A 20,409-nucleotide genomic window follows, 5' to 3' on the forward strand; every position below is an offset into this window, starting at 1 on the left:
GTGACAGGAGACAGCACAAGAGACGAAGCCCAGGCCCAGGGGCTCTGAGCTCCACCCGCAACGCCCAGGGGACAAGGCATATTACCTTTCCGGGATGTGCTTTCCGCCCTTCCTCTTGGCCGACGAACGTCCGGAAAAGCCGCGACCCTGACCCCAGCGCCCACGGGCATGATGCCACTGGCTCATGTGACCCCCCAAGTTGCCGCCCACCCAACGCCAAGAGTGCCAACGTCGCCAACCCGGTGCTCCCGGTGCCAGCACAAGGCCCCGAACCACAGGTGCCTAGGCACAAACCCACGCACCTCGCACACCTCCTTCTACTGCGCATGCGCCACCGCCCGTCGAGATGACGTCATCACGCCGGCCGACTGAGACGCTTGATTAGTAAAGAGGACTCGAATGCCTGCAATTCCCTCCTTAGTCAGCTGGCTCATTTTTACACATATTACTTAGGGCCTTGTTATCTTCAGAGTGTGTACTGAGAATATCTAGCTCCCAACCCAAAGTCTCACCTGAAGTCATTAATATTATTAACAACTTAGAAGAAAAGAAAGAGTAGAAAGTTTACATGCAAACAGAAAAATAAATCATCCTACCTCAGAGGTGCAAAGTCTAGTTCACTTTGGTGAAACAAGGAATCAGGCCCAAACTCTTGATCTTTTGTCAAACATGTCAGCAAAGGCAAATCAGGAGAAGCGAAATTGTCTTGTATGACTGCAAAGTTTCAAATATAAAGATGTTGGAAATGCTGAAAATTAATTGTTTAGCTTATACAGTATTTTAAAGAACCTAAATATGCTGCCATCTGGAAGTTTCTACAAGCATTAGTATGATAATATAACAGCAGCAGCAGCAAATACCATTTATTAATAGCCTGACAAGATCCAGGCACTTAACATACAATATTTTATTTAATCCTCATAACAACATTGAAGTATAGGTATTTTTATACCCATCTTATAGATGAGGAAACATGATCATAAATCTTAAAGAATACTAAGTAATTTGTCCACATTCAAATAGCTTAAGTGCCAGAGTGCAATCTGAACCTAAACACTCTACTTTTTAGCAAGTACTCCTAACCATTATGAGTGTTTCTTCCTATCTTACATCAAAGTGTGGTCCACAGGCTCCCAGGCATCCCTAAGACACTCAGAAGATGCCTGGGGTCAAAATTATATTCAAAGTAATATTAACATATCATTTGCCTTATTCACTCTCATTCTCTCATAAGGATACACTGGAATTTTCCAGAAGCTACATTACCTATGATAAAGCAACATCCTGAATGCAGAAGCAGACTATCAGAACCCACCTGTCTTCTATTAAGTCAGACATTACAGTTTTTTCTTTTTTAAGTAAAACAACGCTGGTCTTCTAAACATTTCTGGTTTGGAAAATAGTTATTTTTGTAAAAAACTAGATAATTTATGTTAACATGCAATGGAGTTGTTACTTTTTAATGAGTTGATAAATATTTTTTAAATTTCTCAGTTTTAATAATTTCTAATATGGGAAAATATCAATAATCCACATCAAAAAAAAGCTCTCAGTAATTTTAAAGTGTGTCAAGGAAATCCTGTGAACAAGAAGTTTGAGAACTGCTAATTTAAAGGAAAAAAATTCTTCTGAATTCCTGAATGCCACCTTAAATAAGGTTTATTATAATGTCCTTAAACATGTACAACTAGGTATAAACTCCTTATTCCTTATAGTATTTCTACAACTATAAAACAGAAAATTAAATATTAATAGAAGCAAAACTATAAAACCAACAGCATTCTATTTCATATTAATTTAACTAGATTGGTGATGTTTTGCTAAAACTGAATTGTTCTTTCAGTATGAAGGTAATACTGTTGCTACGGTATACTTTCTTGATTTCCGAATGCCTATAATAATACTGCATATCTTCCCTATCATAACTGTCACACTCTTGTTTTAATCTTTGGTCTCTCTGCTTCCCACCTAGATTATCAACTCCGTGTCTGCATTATTCACAGCTGTACCCTCAGTGCCTAGCAAAGTACCAGCTACACTTAGTGGGCACTCAAAAGACAATTATTTATTTATTGAATGGATTAATTAAAAATAAGAAACTGAAAGATAACAATAACCTTTACCACCAAGGACTAATCGGTATTGTTCCTCTTTGGCTACAGACTCAGTCTTAAACCTTCATAACAGAAATCCTTTTATAAAATTAATTTATATTTATTTTTGGCTGCATTGGGTCTTCGTTGTGGTGCACAGGCTTCTCATTGTGGTGGCTTCTCTTGCTGCAGAGCACAGGCTCTAGGTGTGTGGGCTTCAGCAGTTGTGGCGCACAGACTTAGTTGCTCTGTGGTATGTGGGATCTTCCCAGACCAGGGATCGAACCCGTGTCCCCTGCATTGGCAGGCAGATTCTTAACCACTGCACCACCAGGGAAGTCCCATACCCCTCTAAGAATCATGAAGATTTTTTTAAAAAGACCCCACATTTCCTCACATTTGGGCAACTGCTGATGGCCTGGATCACTCTTTTTTGAGATACCTAACTGTTCTGGCACCAGTCATCGTCATGACATTTGCCATTGGTGAGATACACCCTACAATGACTGGATTCAAGCATAACAAAAAAGCAATGATGAAATTTCCTCTGGCCATCAGATCCTGGGATCTGATCTAATAATTAAAATGTTCTACTTTATCTATAGTAAATGAGAAGCTGGAGTTATAAAACTTTACATTAGAAAATACTTTAGAAGCCATGTAGCACAATCTCCAACCCAATGCTGAAACTATTCTATTAGAGAACTTTGCTTGACATTTTGCTATGACATAATGCTCACTTTTTTTTTATTATATAGCCTTTCCTTTATTAAATGGCTCTATTAGAAAGTTCTTCCTTGTATCAAGTTGAAAACAGCCTCCCTATAAGCTACGTAGTCTCATTTTAACCTCTAGACTAGGAATTAGCAAACATTTTCTATAAAAGGTCAGCTAGTAAATATTTTAGGCTTTGTTCATCACACATGGTATCTCTATCCCATATACTTCTTTTGTTTTTACAATCCTTTAAAAATCCTAAAACCTGTTCTAGCTCACAAAATCAGGCCTTAGCCCATGGCTAGTAGTTTGCAGACTCCTGCTCTAGACCACTACCCAACTCATCCCATGGTACTATTATTTTCCTTCTACTGTATTGCCTTCCCAAAAGAGGAAGTAGCTTTCATCTATATATCCCTAGCGCCCAACACACAATAGGCACTTAGATATTTGTTAAATAAATGAATAAATAAAAAATACGTTGCTTCCTCTTTAGCATGACAGCCCTTCAGATACCTGATCATAGTAAAGTCTTCCCTTTCATCTACTATCATAGTAATCTCCTCCCACAAGGGAACTCTAATGTTAACATCTTTCTTAAAATATAAAACGAAAATTGACTTTGATGATCTACATCACTGAATATATTGGCACTAGTACTTTTACTTGGATAGTATTTGCTTGTATTTGAAAGGAATTTGTTGAATTAACTCCTAATTCTTGCTCCTCTACAAAACTCTGATAAGACAACTCCACGGTTGAATCCCACTCCCTTGACAAAAGTTAATTGTAAAATAGGTGGTTGTTGCATTGTCTTCAATTTCTGAAAATAAAAATCTGAAGAAAAGGGAAGGAAAAAACAAAGAATATTTGTCTGAATTATGATTTAGGCATGAAAAAATTGAAATTACCATATCGGCTAAGCATTCTGATATATGTGCAACAATCCAAAGTAGTGATAATACAATTCTACCTCCTACCTTGATGATTTGAAAAGTACTTAAAGTTCATCTTTTATAAAGAGCTAATAAATCAGTTCCTTATTAAACAGAGGAAGGCAGGAAGCTCTACCTCAGACAAGTCATTTAACCTCTTTATCTCAATGTTTCGGTCTGAAAACTTAGGATAATAATATATGTCTTAACTAATTTTAAGAATCTAATGAGCTTAAGCATGAACATTTGTTTTTTGTTTGTTTTTTATACATCATGGAGCCTCCACTGCTGAGAGAAGTAGTCAAAGGATAATATATGGTTTGCCCCAAGAAAAACTCCACAAAGTCAGGACTAAGGAGGCATACCCACTAGAGGAAGTTACCAGCTTTTTGCCTTCTGAGAGCAACAGGGGGAGATAAAATGAGGAGCAACTGCACATTTAAATATAACCAGACCCGCTGGCCAGTGTGGAAAACCAGAAATAAGCTACTACCTTTGCGTACAGTTCTACAGCGCCCCTCAGCTCAAGAAAGGATGTAGACGCAAGATTTGCAGTCCCCCGTAAGTATTTTACAAATGTGAGGTATTAATACTAGTCAAAAATAAAGAGGCATTACCTATCAATGGAGAACATAAGAGATCTCTGTTCGACTCCTTTACTTGATTTTCTGATTGGGTCAATATACCTTCCTCCAGAGAGGGGAAGTCTGTCACTTCAGTCCCTTTTTCTCTTACATTAAACCTGGTCTGGGTTGTATTCAAGGTGTGGGAAGAGTCCATTTCTTGAGGAAGATAATGCCAAGATTCTGTTCTCTAAAACAATAATTTTGAAGGAAAATATGCTAAATCATTAACTGAGTTACCATACATATTAACATTTAGATTAAAACGTGCATTCACGTAGCATACAGCTTCCTATTTCACAACAATCCCATCAAAATTTGTAAAAAGTAAAGCTGTTCTTTCTGTGTTTTTCACAATATTAATAACATTTTTGATCTTTTCCCATTATTACCCATCTTTTAACGTGTTGAATCACTGGCATTTCTGCTATTCTTTAATAGTTACTTCTCATCATTAAAACAATAAATTTGGTTCTTCATGATGTAATCTTACAATGTGATAATAATACAACTAAAAAAAAAATCCAAACCTAAAGCTACGATCTTCTCTACATGTGACCACTTTACTGAATTCTTACTTGCTATACTAGTTTCTAGCGGACTTGGCGGTGCAAAACATCATATGGTTCATGCGTAGTGAGTGGTTCGTTTGTCTCTTTCAAATATTTACTCTTATATTAGTGGCATGATTCAGAAAAATGTTTCTCAAAGTAACTACAGGAAGGATCAGTTTTTCCTATTTCCAATTCATTACAGACTGACATTTTATTAAAATACTAATAAAAGGGGGCTTCCCTGGTGGCGCAGTGGTTGCGCGTCCGCCTGCCGATGCAGGGGACCTGGGTTCGCGCCCCGGTCTGGGAGGATCCCACGTGCCGCGGAGCGTCTGGGCCTGTGAGCCATGGCCGCTGAGCCTGCGCGTCCGGAGCCTGTGCTCCGCAACGGGAGAGGCCACAACAGAGGGAGGCCCGCATAACACACAGACACACACAAAAAATACTAATAAAAATTAACAGGTAACAAGTAAAGAAAAATAATAAACTAATTTTAAAAACTAGTAGGGGCTTCCCTAGTGGCGCAGTGGTTGAGAGTCCGCCTGCCGATGCAGGGGACACGGGTTCGTGCCCCGGTCCGGGAAGATCCCACATGCCGCGGAGCGGCTGGGCCCGTGAGCCATGGCCGCTTAGCCTGCACGTCCGGAGCCTGTGCCCCGCAACGGGAGAGGCCACAACAGTGAGAGGCCCGCGTACCGAAAAAAAAAAAAAAAAAAAAAAACTAGTAAAAATAACTAGCAAAATGAAATTGAAAAGATATATAAGCCCAAAGTACAAAACACAAGTATAACTATATGATTTCTAGTTCTAAAAAACATCAAATTGCTATAAAAGTTTCTAAACACTCCTTCTTAATTCTTGTACTTATCTCTTGACAGTAACAAGCAATTCATGGCCTGGCACCAATCCACAGACCACACTAGGTAGAAATGTTGAAATAAAGTTGAATTAAATACTATTGGTAAGCAGTTTTTAAACACATTTTCTTTTTAAATTTGGTATTAGTTAATAATTAAGAATATTTGTCCTATCGTGCTATTAAAGTATTATTTTATTTTCATTTTAAATTAATTTGATTAGGAATGAGCACTAAATTTGATCAAACTACATTATAGCATCTTTTTTACCCCAATTACATCTGATAAAATACAGCAATAAATTTCTTCATATTGCAACAACTTCACATTTCTTACTTGGTAGGGGTAGATTAGACCTTAATCATATTTGCTAGCACAGTCTTTAACATTTTCACTCATAAGATTAATCAGTGTTTTAGAATGCTTCTTTTGTTTTCTAACCTTGTTCTATATTTTTTTAATAAAAGGAAATCTGGGGCTTCCCTGGTGGCGCGGTGGTTGTGATATCTGATAAAATACAGCAATAAATTTCTTCATATTGCAACAACTTCACATTTCTTACTTGGTAGTGGTAGATTAGACCTTAATCATATTTGCTAGCACAGTCTTTAACATTTTCACTCATAAGATTAATCAGTGTTTTAGAATGCTTCTTTTGTTTTCTAACCTTGTTCTATATTTTTTTAATAAAAGGAAATTTGATTTTCCTTAAAAATATAAAAGATTTCATCAGTGAATCCATTAGATCCAGAAACCTTTTTGATAGCTGGTACTATTATAACATTCTTGCTTTCTTCCTACTTCTAATCCAACTCTATAAGCTTTGATAGGTTTGTATTAAGTCTATTTCATTTAGGTTTTTTTTTTCTTGACTGGATTTACTAGGAATGTATATATTTTGTCTTGAATTTAACAATTCTATTTTCTAACTTAATTATTTCTGGTTTTCTCTTTGCCATGTTTCCTCTACTTGCAGTTTATCATTATTTACATAAAATTTTTGGTTAAATAAAGAATTCATTTGATTTACATATATTTGTTTAAATAAAAAGATGAGACATTATATTGATGGCAATCAACATGCTTAGATATATAATGTACTGATTTTCATTATTTTGTAGTCTATTACTCTTCTTCCTTAACCAACTCAAATTTTTTTAAGAGAATATGTATTTTTTTCATTCCCAAATGACCCATCCATAAAAATATGTTGTATTACAATTTAGAAAGATTTCACAATTTCAACAAGACTTTTTTCTTTAAAGGATTATTTCCAGTATTTAAAATTCACCAACAAAATGCTCTTACAGTAAGTTAAAAAAAAAAAGATACACAACTATCCACTACCTAATATCAGTTATATAAATAGATACAGAGAAAAATATTGGCGTGAATATTCTAAAATATTAACACTACTCATCTATGGCTTATGGGATTATAGACCTTTGACCTTCCAAAATATATCAGTCCCATCTATGTCAGATAAATTAGTCAAATCCTTAACATCGAACATTGCTACTGGAAACATGCTTTTTACATTTTTAAGACTTGAAAATAAAAGGAATATGAGAATGATAATTTTTTTCTTTTGAGAGCCCTCTATTCAATAGGGGATAGTGGACCAGATGAATGGGTTTTAAAGCAAGGGAATTCCAGTCATCTTGTGACTCTCACTACAGCAAAATCTCGGGTCCCCAACTCATCTCTTAGCCCCTTTGACCAGGGTTTGAGCCTCATCCCATAGTTTATTCCTCACTACTGATGAGAGACGTATCCATGTGTTCTCCTGCCCAGCCTTTGACCTCCACAGATCACTTACTTAACTCTAGCTCCTCAACTGCAATAATTTTGTAACCTTATGAAGACAACTATCCTGTCACATTTACACTTTTCATAATTCCTTTCTTACCTGTATTTCCCTCTTTACCACTCTGAGCGTTCATAATCATCCTTATAATCACTACCTTGCAAACATCTCTTCTTTCTTACCCTTTTCCCCCACTATCCTATTTGCCTGGCAAAGCTCAGCTCTGGTTGAACCTTCTGCTTGTCTTAATCCAAGGAGCAGCACACTGCTGAAGAAAGCACACACCTACACTGGTTTTCCTTTAGACTGATGACATTAAACCTCAAGGGCACTCAGCCCTGCCTGGAAATTCTACTCTATTTTCTGGGTAAGTTGATTGGCTAAAATGATTACTTTATACTTTCTCTCCTCAGAACTACTGAACCCTCCTTCCTCATTTTTCAACTGATGACCTCATTTCCTACTTTAGTAAGTGAAGAACAGGAGATGGACCTTCCTTATCTTCCTAGCACAAGATCTACAACCCCATTACCTACCCCAGATTTTCATCTTGTGATTTAAAAAAAGTCTTACTATCAAAGACCTTCCCATCTCATTCCATTTTTTTTCAATGATTTCTTTCCTATATGTGATTCCCCCATTTTCCTTCATGCATTTTCCCTTTCTACTGAATCATTCCTCTCTCCATGTAAACATGCTCTTATAATTTCCCTTCATAAAATAAAATTTTAAAAAACCTGTTGACCATTCTTTTCTTTCTGCTTATTTTGTTGCTATGATTCTGAGTGTTATACTTTTTTAACCAATATAAAAAGGGCCTCAAATCTCTAAATATTTGTAGACAGATGTGAAGAGGGATGACAAATAAACAACAGAATAAATACAAACAAATTTTGAGGGCGAAGTAAAGGTTGGAGATACAAACTTGGGATTTTTAAGTACACAGGCATATTTAAAGCCCTCGATCTAGATGAGAACCAAAACATTCCAACATTTCAAGCAGAAGTTAAAAACTCAAATGTGTATAGGTACAGGGAGGTAAAAGACATGAGTAAACCTGCCTGATATTACAGAGTAATGGGACCTGTGGCCAACTATGCACTGTATGCACACTTTAAAGTATTCTGTTTAAAAATTTTTAAAACACTGTGCCCCCCAACTTTTTTTTTCTGCAAACCACATTTGAACCATATGCAGGTCCACAGCTTGCAACCTCTGATTTTAAGGTTTAACAGGGGACGATAAAGCAGCAAAGGAAACTGAGAAAGAATAGCCAGCGGAGTAGAAAGAAAACCAGGAGAAGCCAAGAAAGGAAATAATTTCAAGAAGTTAAGCATTGGTTAAGAATATGAAATGCTATTTATTGCATCTAAGATGAGGACAGAAAAGTGCTTACTGTATTCAGCTACACAAATTTGTTGGTGACACTTGCTTTCACAGAAGTGAGGTCAGAACACAAGAAGATCAAGTAGAAGAATAAGAAGATCCTAGCCAGTAGATAAGGCATATATATCAAAAAGGAAAAAGGAAAAAGAACGTACAAATGGATATGATTGTCTATACATTAAGAAGTCCTAAAGAATCTACAAAAGAACTATACTAGAAATAGTAAATGAGATTAGCAAGGTCATAGGATACAAGGTCAATATAGAAAGTCATATATTCCTATATAATTGTGATGAACAGTGGGAATTGAAAATTTTTAACATTTCAGTAAGTCTAATACAAACATGTATTAAGTTTGGTACACTGAAGGCAACAAAACACTGATGAAGAAATTAGTGATCTAAATAAAACTGTAAGAACTGTTGTGTCTATGGATTAGAGAACTCAATATTGTTAAGATGTCAATTCCCTTCAAATTGATTTATAGACTCAAGGCAATTTTAATCAAAATTCCAGCAGACGTTTTAAATAGAAATTGACAAACTGATTCTAAAACTTACACGGAAATTCAAAGATTCTAGCATAAACAAAACCATTTTTAAAAAAGAAAAACAACGTGGGAGAACTCACACTATCTGATTTCAAGACAGTACAATAATTAAGAGCACAGTATTAGCATGATGATAGAGATATAAATCAATGGAATCGAGAGTCCAGAAATAGACCCACACAAAGATGCCAAGGGGAAAGGGAGTATTTTCAGCAAATGGTGTTGGAATAACAATTAGATATACGTATGTAAGAAAATGAAGCTGGACCCCTACTTCACACCATAATCAAAAACCAACTCAAGGGCTTCGCTGGTGGCGCAGTGGTTGAGAGCCCGCCTGCCGATGCAGGGGACACGGGTTCATGCCCCGGTCCGGGAGGATCCCGCATGCCGCGGAGCGGCTGGGCCCGTGAGCCATGGCCGCTGAGTCTGCGCGTCCGGAGCCTGTGCTCCGCAACGGGATAGGCCACAACAGTGAGAAGCCCGCGTACCGGGGGAAAAAAAAAACAACTCAAAACAGATTTAGATAAACTTAAAACTATAAAACTTCAAAAACTCGTTCTCAACTGGGCAAGATTTTGACACCCTCTTCTTCCCTCAACCATGATACATTTGGCAAAGTTTGGAGACATTTCTGACGTTTACCAACATGGGGCAGTATTACTGATATCTAGTGGGAAGAGGCCAAGGATGCTGCTAAACATCTTACAATACACAGGACAGTCCTGTAAAATAAAGAATTATCCAGCCCAAATATCAAAAGCACCAAAGCAGAGAAACCCTGTTCTAGAAAAAAATATAGGAGAAAGTCTTTGTGATCTAGGATTAGGTCAAAATTTACCGGGTTAGACATAAGAAGTAAAAACCATAAAAGAAAAAAATCAGTAAACCAACTTTAACTGCATCAAAATTAAAACTTCTACTCTTCAAAAAACAAATAGGACAATTCAAAGAAAAATCATAGACTGGGAGAAAATATTTGCAAAACACATAAAGGACATACATCTAGAATATATAAAGAACTCTCAAAACTCAACAAATGGAACAAATCACCCATAAAAAATGGGGAAGAGGGCTTCCCTGGTGGTGCAGTGCTTAAAAATCCGCCTGCAAATGCAGGGGACAGGGGTTTGAGCCCTGGCCTGGGAAGATCCCATATGCCGCGGAGCAACTAAGCCCGTGCGCCACAACTACTGAGCCTGCACTCTAGAGCCCACGAGCCACAACTACTGAAGCCCACACGCCTAGAGCCCGTGCTCTGCAACAAGAGAAGCCACTGCAATAAGCCCGCGCACCGCAACGAGGAGTAGCCCATGCTCGCCACAACAAGAGAAAGCCCGCTCACAGCAACAAAGACCCAAGGCAGCCAAAAATAAATAAATAAATGGGGAAGAGATTTAAACCAACCCCTTCACTAACGAAGAAACATGGATGGCAAATAAGCACACAAAAAGATGCACATTATCATTAGGAAAATGCATATTAAAACCACAATAAGATACCACAACATACATAGAATGACTAAAAATTTTAAAACAAACAAACAAAAAAACTGACAATACCAAGAGCTAGCAAGGATGCAAAGCAACTAGAACTCCTATACATTGTGGGGAATGCAAAATGGTACAGGCACTTCGGAAAACAATTTGGCACTTTCTTATAATGTTAAACGTACAGTTACCGTATCAGCCAGCAATCCCATTCCTAGGTATTTACCCAAGAGAAATGAAACCAGCTGTCTACCTAAAAACCTGTACATAAGTGGAATACTACTCAGAAATAAATTTTAAAGAGCTACTGATTTATGCAACAACATGGATGAACCTCAAAAGCACGTGCCAAGTGAAAGAAGCCAGATTCAAAAATCTACACGTGGGACTTCCCTGGTGGCACAGTGGTTAAGAATCTGCCTGCCACTGCAGTGGGCACGGGTTTGAGCCCTGGTCCGGGAAGATCCCACATGTCACAGAGCAACAAAGCCGATGCGCCACAACTACCGAGCCTGCGCTCTAGAGCCCGCGAGCCACAACTACTGAGCCCACGTGCCACAACTACTGAAGCCGCACGCCTAGATCCCGTGCTCTGCAGCAAGAGAAGCCACCGCAAGGAGAAGCCCGAGCACCGCATAGAAGAGTAGCCCCCACTTGCCGCACCTAGAGAAAGACCGCGTGCAGCAACAAAGATGCAATGCAGCCAAAAATAAATAAATTAATTAATTTTTAAAAAATCTACACACTACAATGCTGAAAGGCAAAACTATAGAGACAGAAATGAGATTAGCGGTTGCCAGGGACTAAGCATGGGGGAGATGACTGACTACAAAGGGGCACAAGGAAACTTTTTGGGGGTGATGGCAATCAAATGTGTAGTAGTTATATAAGTGTATGTATTTGTCAAAGCTCATCGAACTGTACACCTAAAAGAGTTAATTTTGCTGTATTTAAATTATACCTCAATAAACTTGACTTTTTAAAAAATGAGGATAAGATATCAGAAAATAGAGACCCAAAAGTCTTGAAAATTTCACTTAACAGGAAGCAGAAATATTAAATGGGGCAGTAGCTGGAGAGAAGAAAGGATGAGACATTTGTACTCAAGTTGCTGGAGCTGATAAGGTCTAGACTGTGACCACGGGGTAAGCAGCGATAGGAGAAGGTTGGGAGGAGTGGAGGAAAAATATCTCTGCACATTAGATCAAAGATCCAAGAGTTTCAGACACTGGATGGGTAATGTAAGCTGAAGTGAAAGAAACTAAAAGAAGACAGTGTAGCAAGAGCTATAGTTTTCAATGAATAAACAAAAGTTAACTTGGATGACAGCAACAAGGATGAATGAGCAGAATAACCAGGAGGAGAAAAGAGGGGAGAGAATTAGAGAAAGTGGTAGAATCCTCCAGTTCTTCTGAGGAACCCAGGCATAAAGGCAGAAATGAAGAGCTACAGGATCTATCCATGGTTTATATTTTATAAAACAAGGACCAAAAAAAGGGAAGATATCCATTTTTGGACTGTGCTCTACCGTAAACATGCCCTCAGAGAACATTCAACTATTTAGGAATATACCTCTGTATTCGTTTCCTAAAGCTGCCATAAGGAACTTACACAAAGTGGAGGGCTTCAAACAACAGAAATTTATTCTCTCACAGTTCTGGAGCCTAGAAGTCTGAAATCAAGGTGTTGGCAGGGCCATGCTCCATCCAAAGCCTCTAGGGGAGGATCCTTCTTACCTCTTCCTCCTTCTTGCAGCCCCAGGCATTTAATGGCTACGGCAGCATAACTCCATCTCTGCCTCTGTCTTCACATGGCAGACCTCTTCCTGTGTGTGTCTCTCTCCTACAAGGACACCAGTCATATTGGATTAAGGGTCCACCCTAAATCCAGTATGATCTCTTCTTGACTTAAATAGTTCTATCTGCCATCACTATATTTCCAAATAAGGTCACATTCTGAGGTACTGCAGATTGGGACTTCAACACATCATTTTGGGGGACACAATTCAACCCATAACAATCCCTCTTCCACTTAATGATCACAGAGTACCGTGCTTTTTCTGGTCAGGGTTTCTCTTAACCCTTTTCAGTTGGTGACAGTAAATCTCCTTCCTCCATACCTTGCATTTAATGGATAATAAATGCAATTTAGGGAAAATTGAAGGTACTAGAAGAAATCTGATACCCAAGTTATTAGATAATCAACATTAAATATTTAATCATTATGAGTAAGGATGCATTTTTTTCTCCAACAAACATATATGAGGCTTTTTCCTATCTGCTCACAATTTTTTCCATTTCTTCTAAGTTTATTACTATGTTCTAGATCACTGGTTCCAAAGTGTGGTCCAAAGATCCCTGGGGGTCACTGACACCCTTTCAGGGAAGTTAAGTGGGCCTCCCTTTTCTAACTACATATCTATGGAAGGTCAGATTTTCTTCACATAATTCAACCAAAACAATATATCCCAATGGACTAAATGTAGAAGCAGATCTGAGAATTCAGTTATTAAAGGCCTGAATAGAACAAAAGGCTGGGCAAAAGATAATTCGCTCTCTCTGCCTGATGGTCTTCAAGCTGGGACATCAGTCTTCTGCTTTGGACTTGGACCTGGAGTGAAACTTACACCATCAGCTCACCTGGTCCTCGGACCTCTAGGCTTGGGCTAGAACATACACCATCAGTCAGCTCCTGGTTCTCGGACCTTCAGATTCAGACTGGAACTATACTCTCAGCTCTCCTGGATCCCCAGGTTACAGATCTTGGGAATTCTCAGCCTCCATAATCACATGAACCAATTCCTTAATTTACATATATATATATGTATATACCTATTTACGTACATATATGTATGTTTACTATTGGTTCTATTTTTCTGGAAAACCCTGCCTAATACATCAACTGTCTTCTAGTAAGCCTGACATTAAAGAGATATGCAAAACTGTAAAACAATGCCACCCTTTCAACTAATTTTTTTTTTGTTTTGGAAAATAGCCATTTTTCATTTTAAAATATATTTTTATGTTAATATGTAATGGGTTTGTTATTTTTAAATAAATATTTTTTAAATGTTTTAATTTTTTTGTAAGCTAAATATTGATACAGATAACCCTTATAAACAAAAGCTCTTTAAAATACTTTTGAAGAATGTGAAGGAGTCCTGAGACCAAAAAAAAAGTAAACTGCTGTTCTATATAATTAAGGTTGCCAAAGATCTATTAGAATAATGGAATATTAAAGTAATTCACCTCTTTCCATTCTTCATAGCTAAGTCAGATTTTCTCATGCTGCTTATCAAAAGATAGTTTGCCAGTTATACAAGACATACCTGATCATCCCCAGAACCCCACTGAGCTGTTTTTTCCAAAGAGACCACATTAGTATCAGGAATCTGTGTTCCACTATTGTTTTGATATAATGGCCCTTGCCATACATGACAGGTCAATGGAACAACCTGAAAATCAAAAGATTTAAGTAGAATAATAACACAATCCTTATGAAAAAACAATAATAAAGGCTAACATTTAGATTATGTTTCTCTGTTTATAAAGCACTTTCACAAATATAATAACATTGGGGCTTCACAACCACTGTCCAAATTATCTTCACTTAAAAATAAGGAAACAGGGATTTAAGGTTACCCAGTAAGGACTCAACATATTCCAACAAACCACAGCAGTTCTTTAACCTCTTATATTTGTAGCAGTAAAAGAAGCAAGCAGAAACAAGCAAGTTATCTATTTTACAATCTTACTATTTGAGACACCTAAGAAATTAACTCTAATAATAGAAACTAAAATCATCTTATAGCATGGAAAGTGGGGACAAAGTTAGGCTCATTTTGTGAAATCAGGAGTTGAAGCAGGGCTCTCCCATCTGTGAAAGAAGGCAATAAAAGCTGTGACTACTGCCCAAGGCTGAAGCAATGCACATGGAAAAGATCAGAGGTAATCAAACAAAAGTGACCTCAGTCAAGTCACCTGCTGGTTCAGGGACTGGTTGTTGAGATTTTCCCCAATATTCCTGGAGAGTAAGAACCCAAAGCTTCCAATATAAACCTTTCTATAAAGAAGGAGCCACAAGAGGCAAGGCAGAGACAACCAAAAAAACACCAGGTAGAGAAGGACGCACCAAAAGACAAAACCAAATAACACTCCTGCTAAAAATGAAATTACAAACTATACTTTCAAAAGACTTTAAAATGAGAATATCTCAGACCCTTAAAGAGACTTTTTTAAAAGACACAATGTCCATAAAAAAGAAGAGGTTATTAAAAGTAAAACAGGCAGTTATGAGTCAAGAAAAGATGAATGCTAACACAACCAAAAATGTGAAAGAGCCTCTGAAGGAAACCCAAGGTCATAAGATTTTTTTCCTAGAATTAAAAGTTACTACACTAACAAAACATTTTTACAGAGCACTTACAACAATGTGCTTTTGATCATAGAAAGGCAAGCTTAACTTAAAATCTATTCAATCACTAAAGAGATTTCTATGGTATCAACTCTTCCAAGAGATGTTTCTCAAAAGGTAGAACACCATGGGGCACACCCACCTTGCTTCAGTGGCATTTTTTAAGGGATAAAGAATAAAAAGCAAAGAAAGGCATTTTGCAAATTCATTTTGGCAATTTGAAATCCCTAAATAAATAAAAATACAGCCAATGTTTTGGCACAGTTAGTCTTCTTTGAGCCCTTGAGGAAAGAATGCCAAAATGAATGTTCAAAATGGCTATTCACTGCAACTAAATGCTGGGTGTAGAGCACAGGGTGTTGCCTTTGAAAATAGCTGATTCACATTAGCTTACAAAAAGAGAGTTTGATTCATTGGGATAATTGTAGAACACTAATGATACAATATTAAGAAACCAGCACTTTGACAACTAACCCAATGTGTGAGAAAAAAGAACTCTCTCTCTCACTTTTATCAGCTAAAAAAAACCCCAAAAGTTAAAATTAAATATTAAAAGATCTTATTAAAAAATACATTTCCCAGAACTTACTTTTATTACCTACTTGATGGTTTATAGACTTCATTAAGGAAATTAATTTCTAATAATTCCCATATGTTTGATCAGTTTTCCCAGTTGCCTCTGGATAGTGGTATAACCCAAATACTTGAAAGAGAATTCTTAAGATGAATGCTTCAGAACTAAGCAGGTGTCATCAGGAAATCTCTGATCTGAGATTAAATGTCATTTGGTATAAATGAACAGTTTCAGAGTCTTTCCCTGAGTCATTTTTTAATATTAAAAGTTAGCAATCTGGGTCTTCCTTGGTGGCCCAGTGGCTAAGACTCTGCGCTCCCAATGCAGGGGGCCCGGGTTCGATCCCTGGTAAGGGATATAGATCCTGCATGCATGCCACAACTAAAGATCTCATGTGCCACAACGAAAAATCCTGTGTGCCACAACTAAGACCCAGTGCAGACAAAATAAATAAATAAATATTTTTTAAAAATTAGTGGTCTTTAGTGGTCTTCCAACTACATGTCTATCAAAGAAACATTTTAGATGGAAGGATACATATCGATTCCAAGTAAAAGGATGAAAAAAGAGATTTCATGCAAATAGTAACCAAAAGAGCACAGGAGTGGCTATATTAATTTCAGACAAAATAGACTTTAAGTCAAAAACCGTTACAAGAGACAAAGAAGTACATCATATAATGATAAAAGGGCCAATTCAGGACTTCCCTGGTGATGCAGTGGTTAAGAATCCGCCTGCCAATTCAGGGGACACAGGTTTGAGTCTGGGTCTGGGAAGATCCCACATGCCGTGGAGCAACTAAGCCCATGAGCCACAACTACTGAGCCTGCGCTCTAGAGCCTATGAGCCACAATTACTGAAGCCCGCATACCACAACTACTGAAGCCCACGCGCCTAGAGCCCGTGCTCTGCAACAATAGAAGCAACTGCAAAGAGAAGCCCGCAACTAGAGAAAACCCACGCAAAGCAGCGAAGACCCAGTGCAGCCATAAATAAACAAATAAATAAATAAATTTTATTTTTTAAAAAAGGGGTCAATTCACCAAGAAGATTTATAAGTATTTATGCACCAAACCTCAGAGCTCCTAAATTAATGAGGCAGATGTTGAAAGAATTGAGGGAGAAATACACAGCAACATAATAATATTAAGAGGCTTCAACACCCACTTTCAATAATGAACAGAACAACCATACAGAAGAATAAGGAAATACAGAAATTGAACAACACTATAGACCAATCAGACATAACAGATATATATACAGAACACCCCATCCAACAACAGCAGAACACATATTCTCAAGTACACATGCAACATTCTTCAGGATAGAACACATGTCTATCCACAAAGCAAGTCTTAATAAATTCAAGAAGACTGAAATCATAATACACAGTATCTTTTCCAATCACATTGGAATGAAACTAGAAACAAATAGCACAAGAAAAACTGGAAATTTTACAATATGTGGAAATTAAACACTACACTCTTACAAAACCAACGGGTCAAACAAGAAGTCACAAAGGAAATTAGAAAATACCTGTACCCAAATGAAAACTCAAAATGTCAAAAAACTTATGGACGCAGCAAAAGAAGTACTAAGAAGGAAGTTTATAGCCGTAAATGCATATATTAAAAAAAGGCAAGATCTCAAGTAAACAATCTAACTTGTAACTCAAGGAACTAAAAGAAGAACTAAACCTAAAGCAGGCAGAAGGAATGAAATAATAAAGATTAGAGCACAGATAAATGAAATAGTCAACAGGAAAAAAAAATCATGAAACTAAAAGTTTTTTTTTCAGAAGATCAACAAAATTGACATTTTTTTTTGCGGTACGCGGGCCTCTCACTGTTGTGGCCTCTCCCGTTGCGGAGCACAGGCTCTGGACGCGCAGGCTCAGCGGCCATGGCTCACAGGCCCAGCCACTCCGCGGCATGTGGGATCTTCCTGGACCGGGGCACAAACCCACGTTCCCTGCATTGGCAGGCAGACTCTCAACCACTGCGCCACCAGGGAAGCCCTAAAGTGTTTTTTTCAGAAGATCAACAAAATTGACAACCTCTTAGCCAGACTGACTAAGGAAAAAAAGAAGACTCAAATAATAAAATCAGAAATGAAAGAGGAACTATTACAATCAATGCCACAGAAATAAGGATTATAAGAGAATAAATACTATGAACTGTATACCAACAAATTGGATAGCCAAGAAGACATACATAAATCCCTAGAAGGACACAACCTACCAAGACTGAATCAAGAAAAAATAGAAAATCTGAACAAATATATAACTAGCAAGGAGATTTAATCAGTAATCCAAAACCTGCCAACACAGAAAAGCCAAGGACCAGATGGCTTTGATCATCCTCAAAAAATACTAGCACACAGAATTCACAATACATTAAAAGAAGTATTTATACACCATGATCAAGTGAGAATTAACCATGGAATGTAAGGATGATTCAACACATAAAAATCAACCAATATAATAGTTAACATTAACAGAATGAAGGACAAAACCACACGATTATCTTGACTGATACAGAAAAAGCAGCTGACAATACTCAACACCCTTTCATGAAAAAGCACTCAACAAATCAGGAATGGAAAGAAACTAATCAATATAATAAAGGCCATTTATGAGGGCCCACAACTAACTCACACCACACTCAACAGTGTAAAACTGAAAGCTTTTCCTCTAAGACCAGAAACAAGGCAAGAATGCCCACTCTTGCCACTTCTATCCAACACATTATTGGAAGTCCCAGCTAGAGCAAAGAGCCCCCAGGAATAAACTCTCACATACATGGTCAAATGATTTTCAGCAAAGGTATCAAGACCATTCAATGGGAAAAAGACAGTCTTTTCAACAAATGTTGCTCAAAAAACTGGATATCCACATGCAAAAGAATGAAGTTACACTCTCACCTAGCAACATACACAAAACTCAACTCTAAATGGATCAAAGACTTAAATCTTAAGACTTAAAACTATAAAACTCTTAGAAGAAAACTCAGAGCAAAAGTTGCACAACAGTAGATTTGGCAGTGATTTCCTGGATATGATACCCAAAGCACAAGCAACAAAAGAAACAACAGACAAACTGGACTGCATGAAAATTTTAAAATTCTGTATATCAGAAGACACCATCAACAGAGTAAAAAGGAAACCTGCTGTATAGCACAGGGAACTCTACTCAGTGCTCTGTGGTGACCTAACTGGGAAGGAAATCCAAAAAAGAGGGGATATATGTATACATATAGCTGATTCACTTCACTGTACAGCAGAAACTAACACAACATTGTAAAGCAATTACATCCCAATTTAAAAAAAAATGAGTAAAGAGGCAACCCACAGAATGGGGGAAAATATTTGCAAATCACATATCTGATATGGGATTAATATCTGTAATATATAAAGAACTCAAACTCAAAAACAAAAACAAAACAAAACACCCAATTAACCAATTATCAAATGGGCAAAGAACCTGCATAGCCATTTCTCCAAACATACACAAATGGCCAATAAGCACATGAAAATATGCTCAACATGACTAATCATTAGAAAAATGCAAATCAGAACTACAATGAGGGACTTCCCTGGTGGTCCAGTGGTTAAGACTCTGTGCTCCCAATGCAAGGGGCCCAGGTTTGATCCCTGGTCAAGGAACTAGATCCCACATGCCGCAACTAAGAGTTCACAAGCCACAGCTAAAAGATCCCGTGTGCCGCAACTAAGACCCAGTGCAGACAAATAAATAAATAAATATTTAAAAAATAAATTAATAAAATACATAAAGAACAAGGACCTACTGTAAGAACAATTAAAAAAAAACTACAGTGAGCCATCACCACACACTCATCAGGATGGCTGCTATCAAAAACAAAAAGAAAAGAGAGAGAGAAAATAACAAATGTTGGTGAAGATGTGGAGAAACTGGGACCCTTGTGTCGTGTTAGTTGGAATATAAAATGGTGCAACCACTGTGAAAAACAGGAGGGACTTCCATTTCTCTTCTGCTTTCTTCATTTTTTTTTCATTATAGGCATTGTTTATAGGACAAGCCTTGATCTTGCAACCTTTCCCTCATGGATGTTACTTCCTGTCAACTTCCAACAGCAGGAGTCTTCTTTTCAGTGCTTGATGCTTCACAAAATAGACTCTGCCCATTGGAAGCAAATACCAGAGAGCTAGGAGACAGAGCTGGTTGCAAACCTTTCCTCTTCCAGCCTTTGGTTGCAATTCTTTTGCCCATAATTTGCTACCTCTAGTTCTTTGGGCCACACAGGTATCCTGCCATCCAGCTCTTTTATATGTGAGAGACATTCTGAATACTGTCCCTTTTTCTTTGCACAGAAGTATATACAGTGTGGCAGTTACTGTAATCTCCTCCCCCTTGCAAACAGCCACTCTAGA

At 37.6% G+C, this 20,409-nt stretch overlaps 2 protein-coding genes across 9 annotated transcripts in view; both read right to left on the reverse strand.

The window, feature by feature from the left end:
- The window catches only part of LOC102976581 (EKC/KEOPS complex subunit TPRKB), a 279,834-nt gene that overhangs the window by 18,714 nt on the left and 240,711 nt on the right, over positions 1–20,409 (reverse strand). For 3 of the 8 annotated variants that reach the window (XM_055089255.1, XM_055089257.1, XM_055089252.1), the window contains exon 1: positions 86–334. The exons of the other annotated variants lie outside the window; for them this stretch is intronic. The gene's annotated coding sequence lies outside the window, so the exon portion shown is untranslated. Of the gene's footprint in view, positions 1–85; positions 335–20,409 lie in introns of those variants that run through there. 8 annotated transcript variants of the gene reach the window in all.
- Positions 3,517–20,409, reverse strand: part of LOC129392609 (centrosome-associated protein ALMS1-like) — a 20,423-nt gene continuing 3,530 nt past the window's right edge. Inside the window, exons 2-4 of the mRNA XM_055088853.1 lie at positions 14,341–14,466; positions 4,363–4,558; positions 3,517–3,647 (exon numbers count right to left, since the gene is read on the reverse strand). Coding sequence (XP_054944828.1) covers positions 3,517–3,647; positions 4,363–4,558; positions 14,341–14,466 — 453 coding nt within the window. The remainder of the gene's footprint in view (positions 3,648–4,362; positions 4,559–14,340; positions 14,467–20,409) is intronic.

Source organism: Physeter macrocephalus, chromosome 12 (assembly GCF_002837175.3).
Source record: "Physeter macrocephalus isolate SW-GA chromosome 12, ASM283717v5, whole genome shotgun sequence".
NCBI classification, from domain to species: Eukaryota; Metazoa; Chordata; class Mammalia; order Artiodactyla; family Physeteridae; genus Physeter; species Physeter macrocephalus.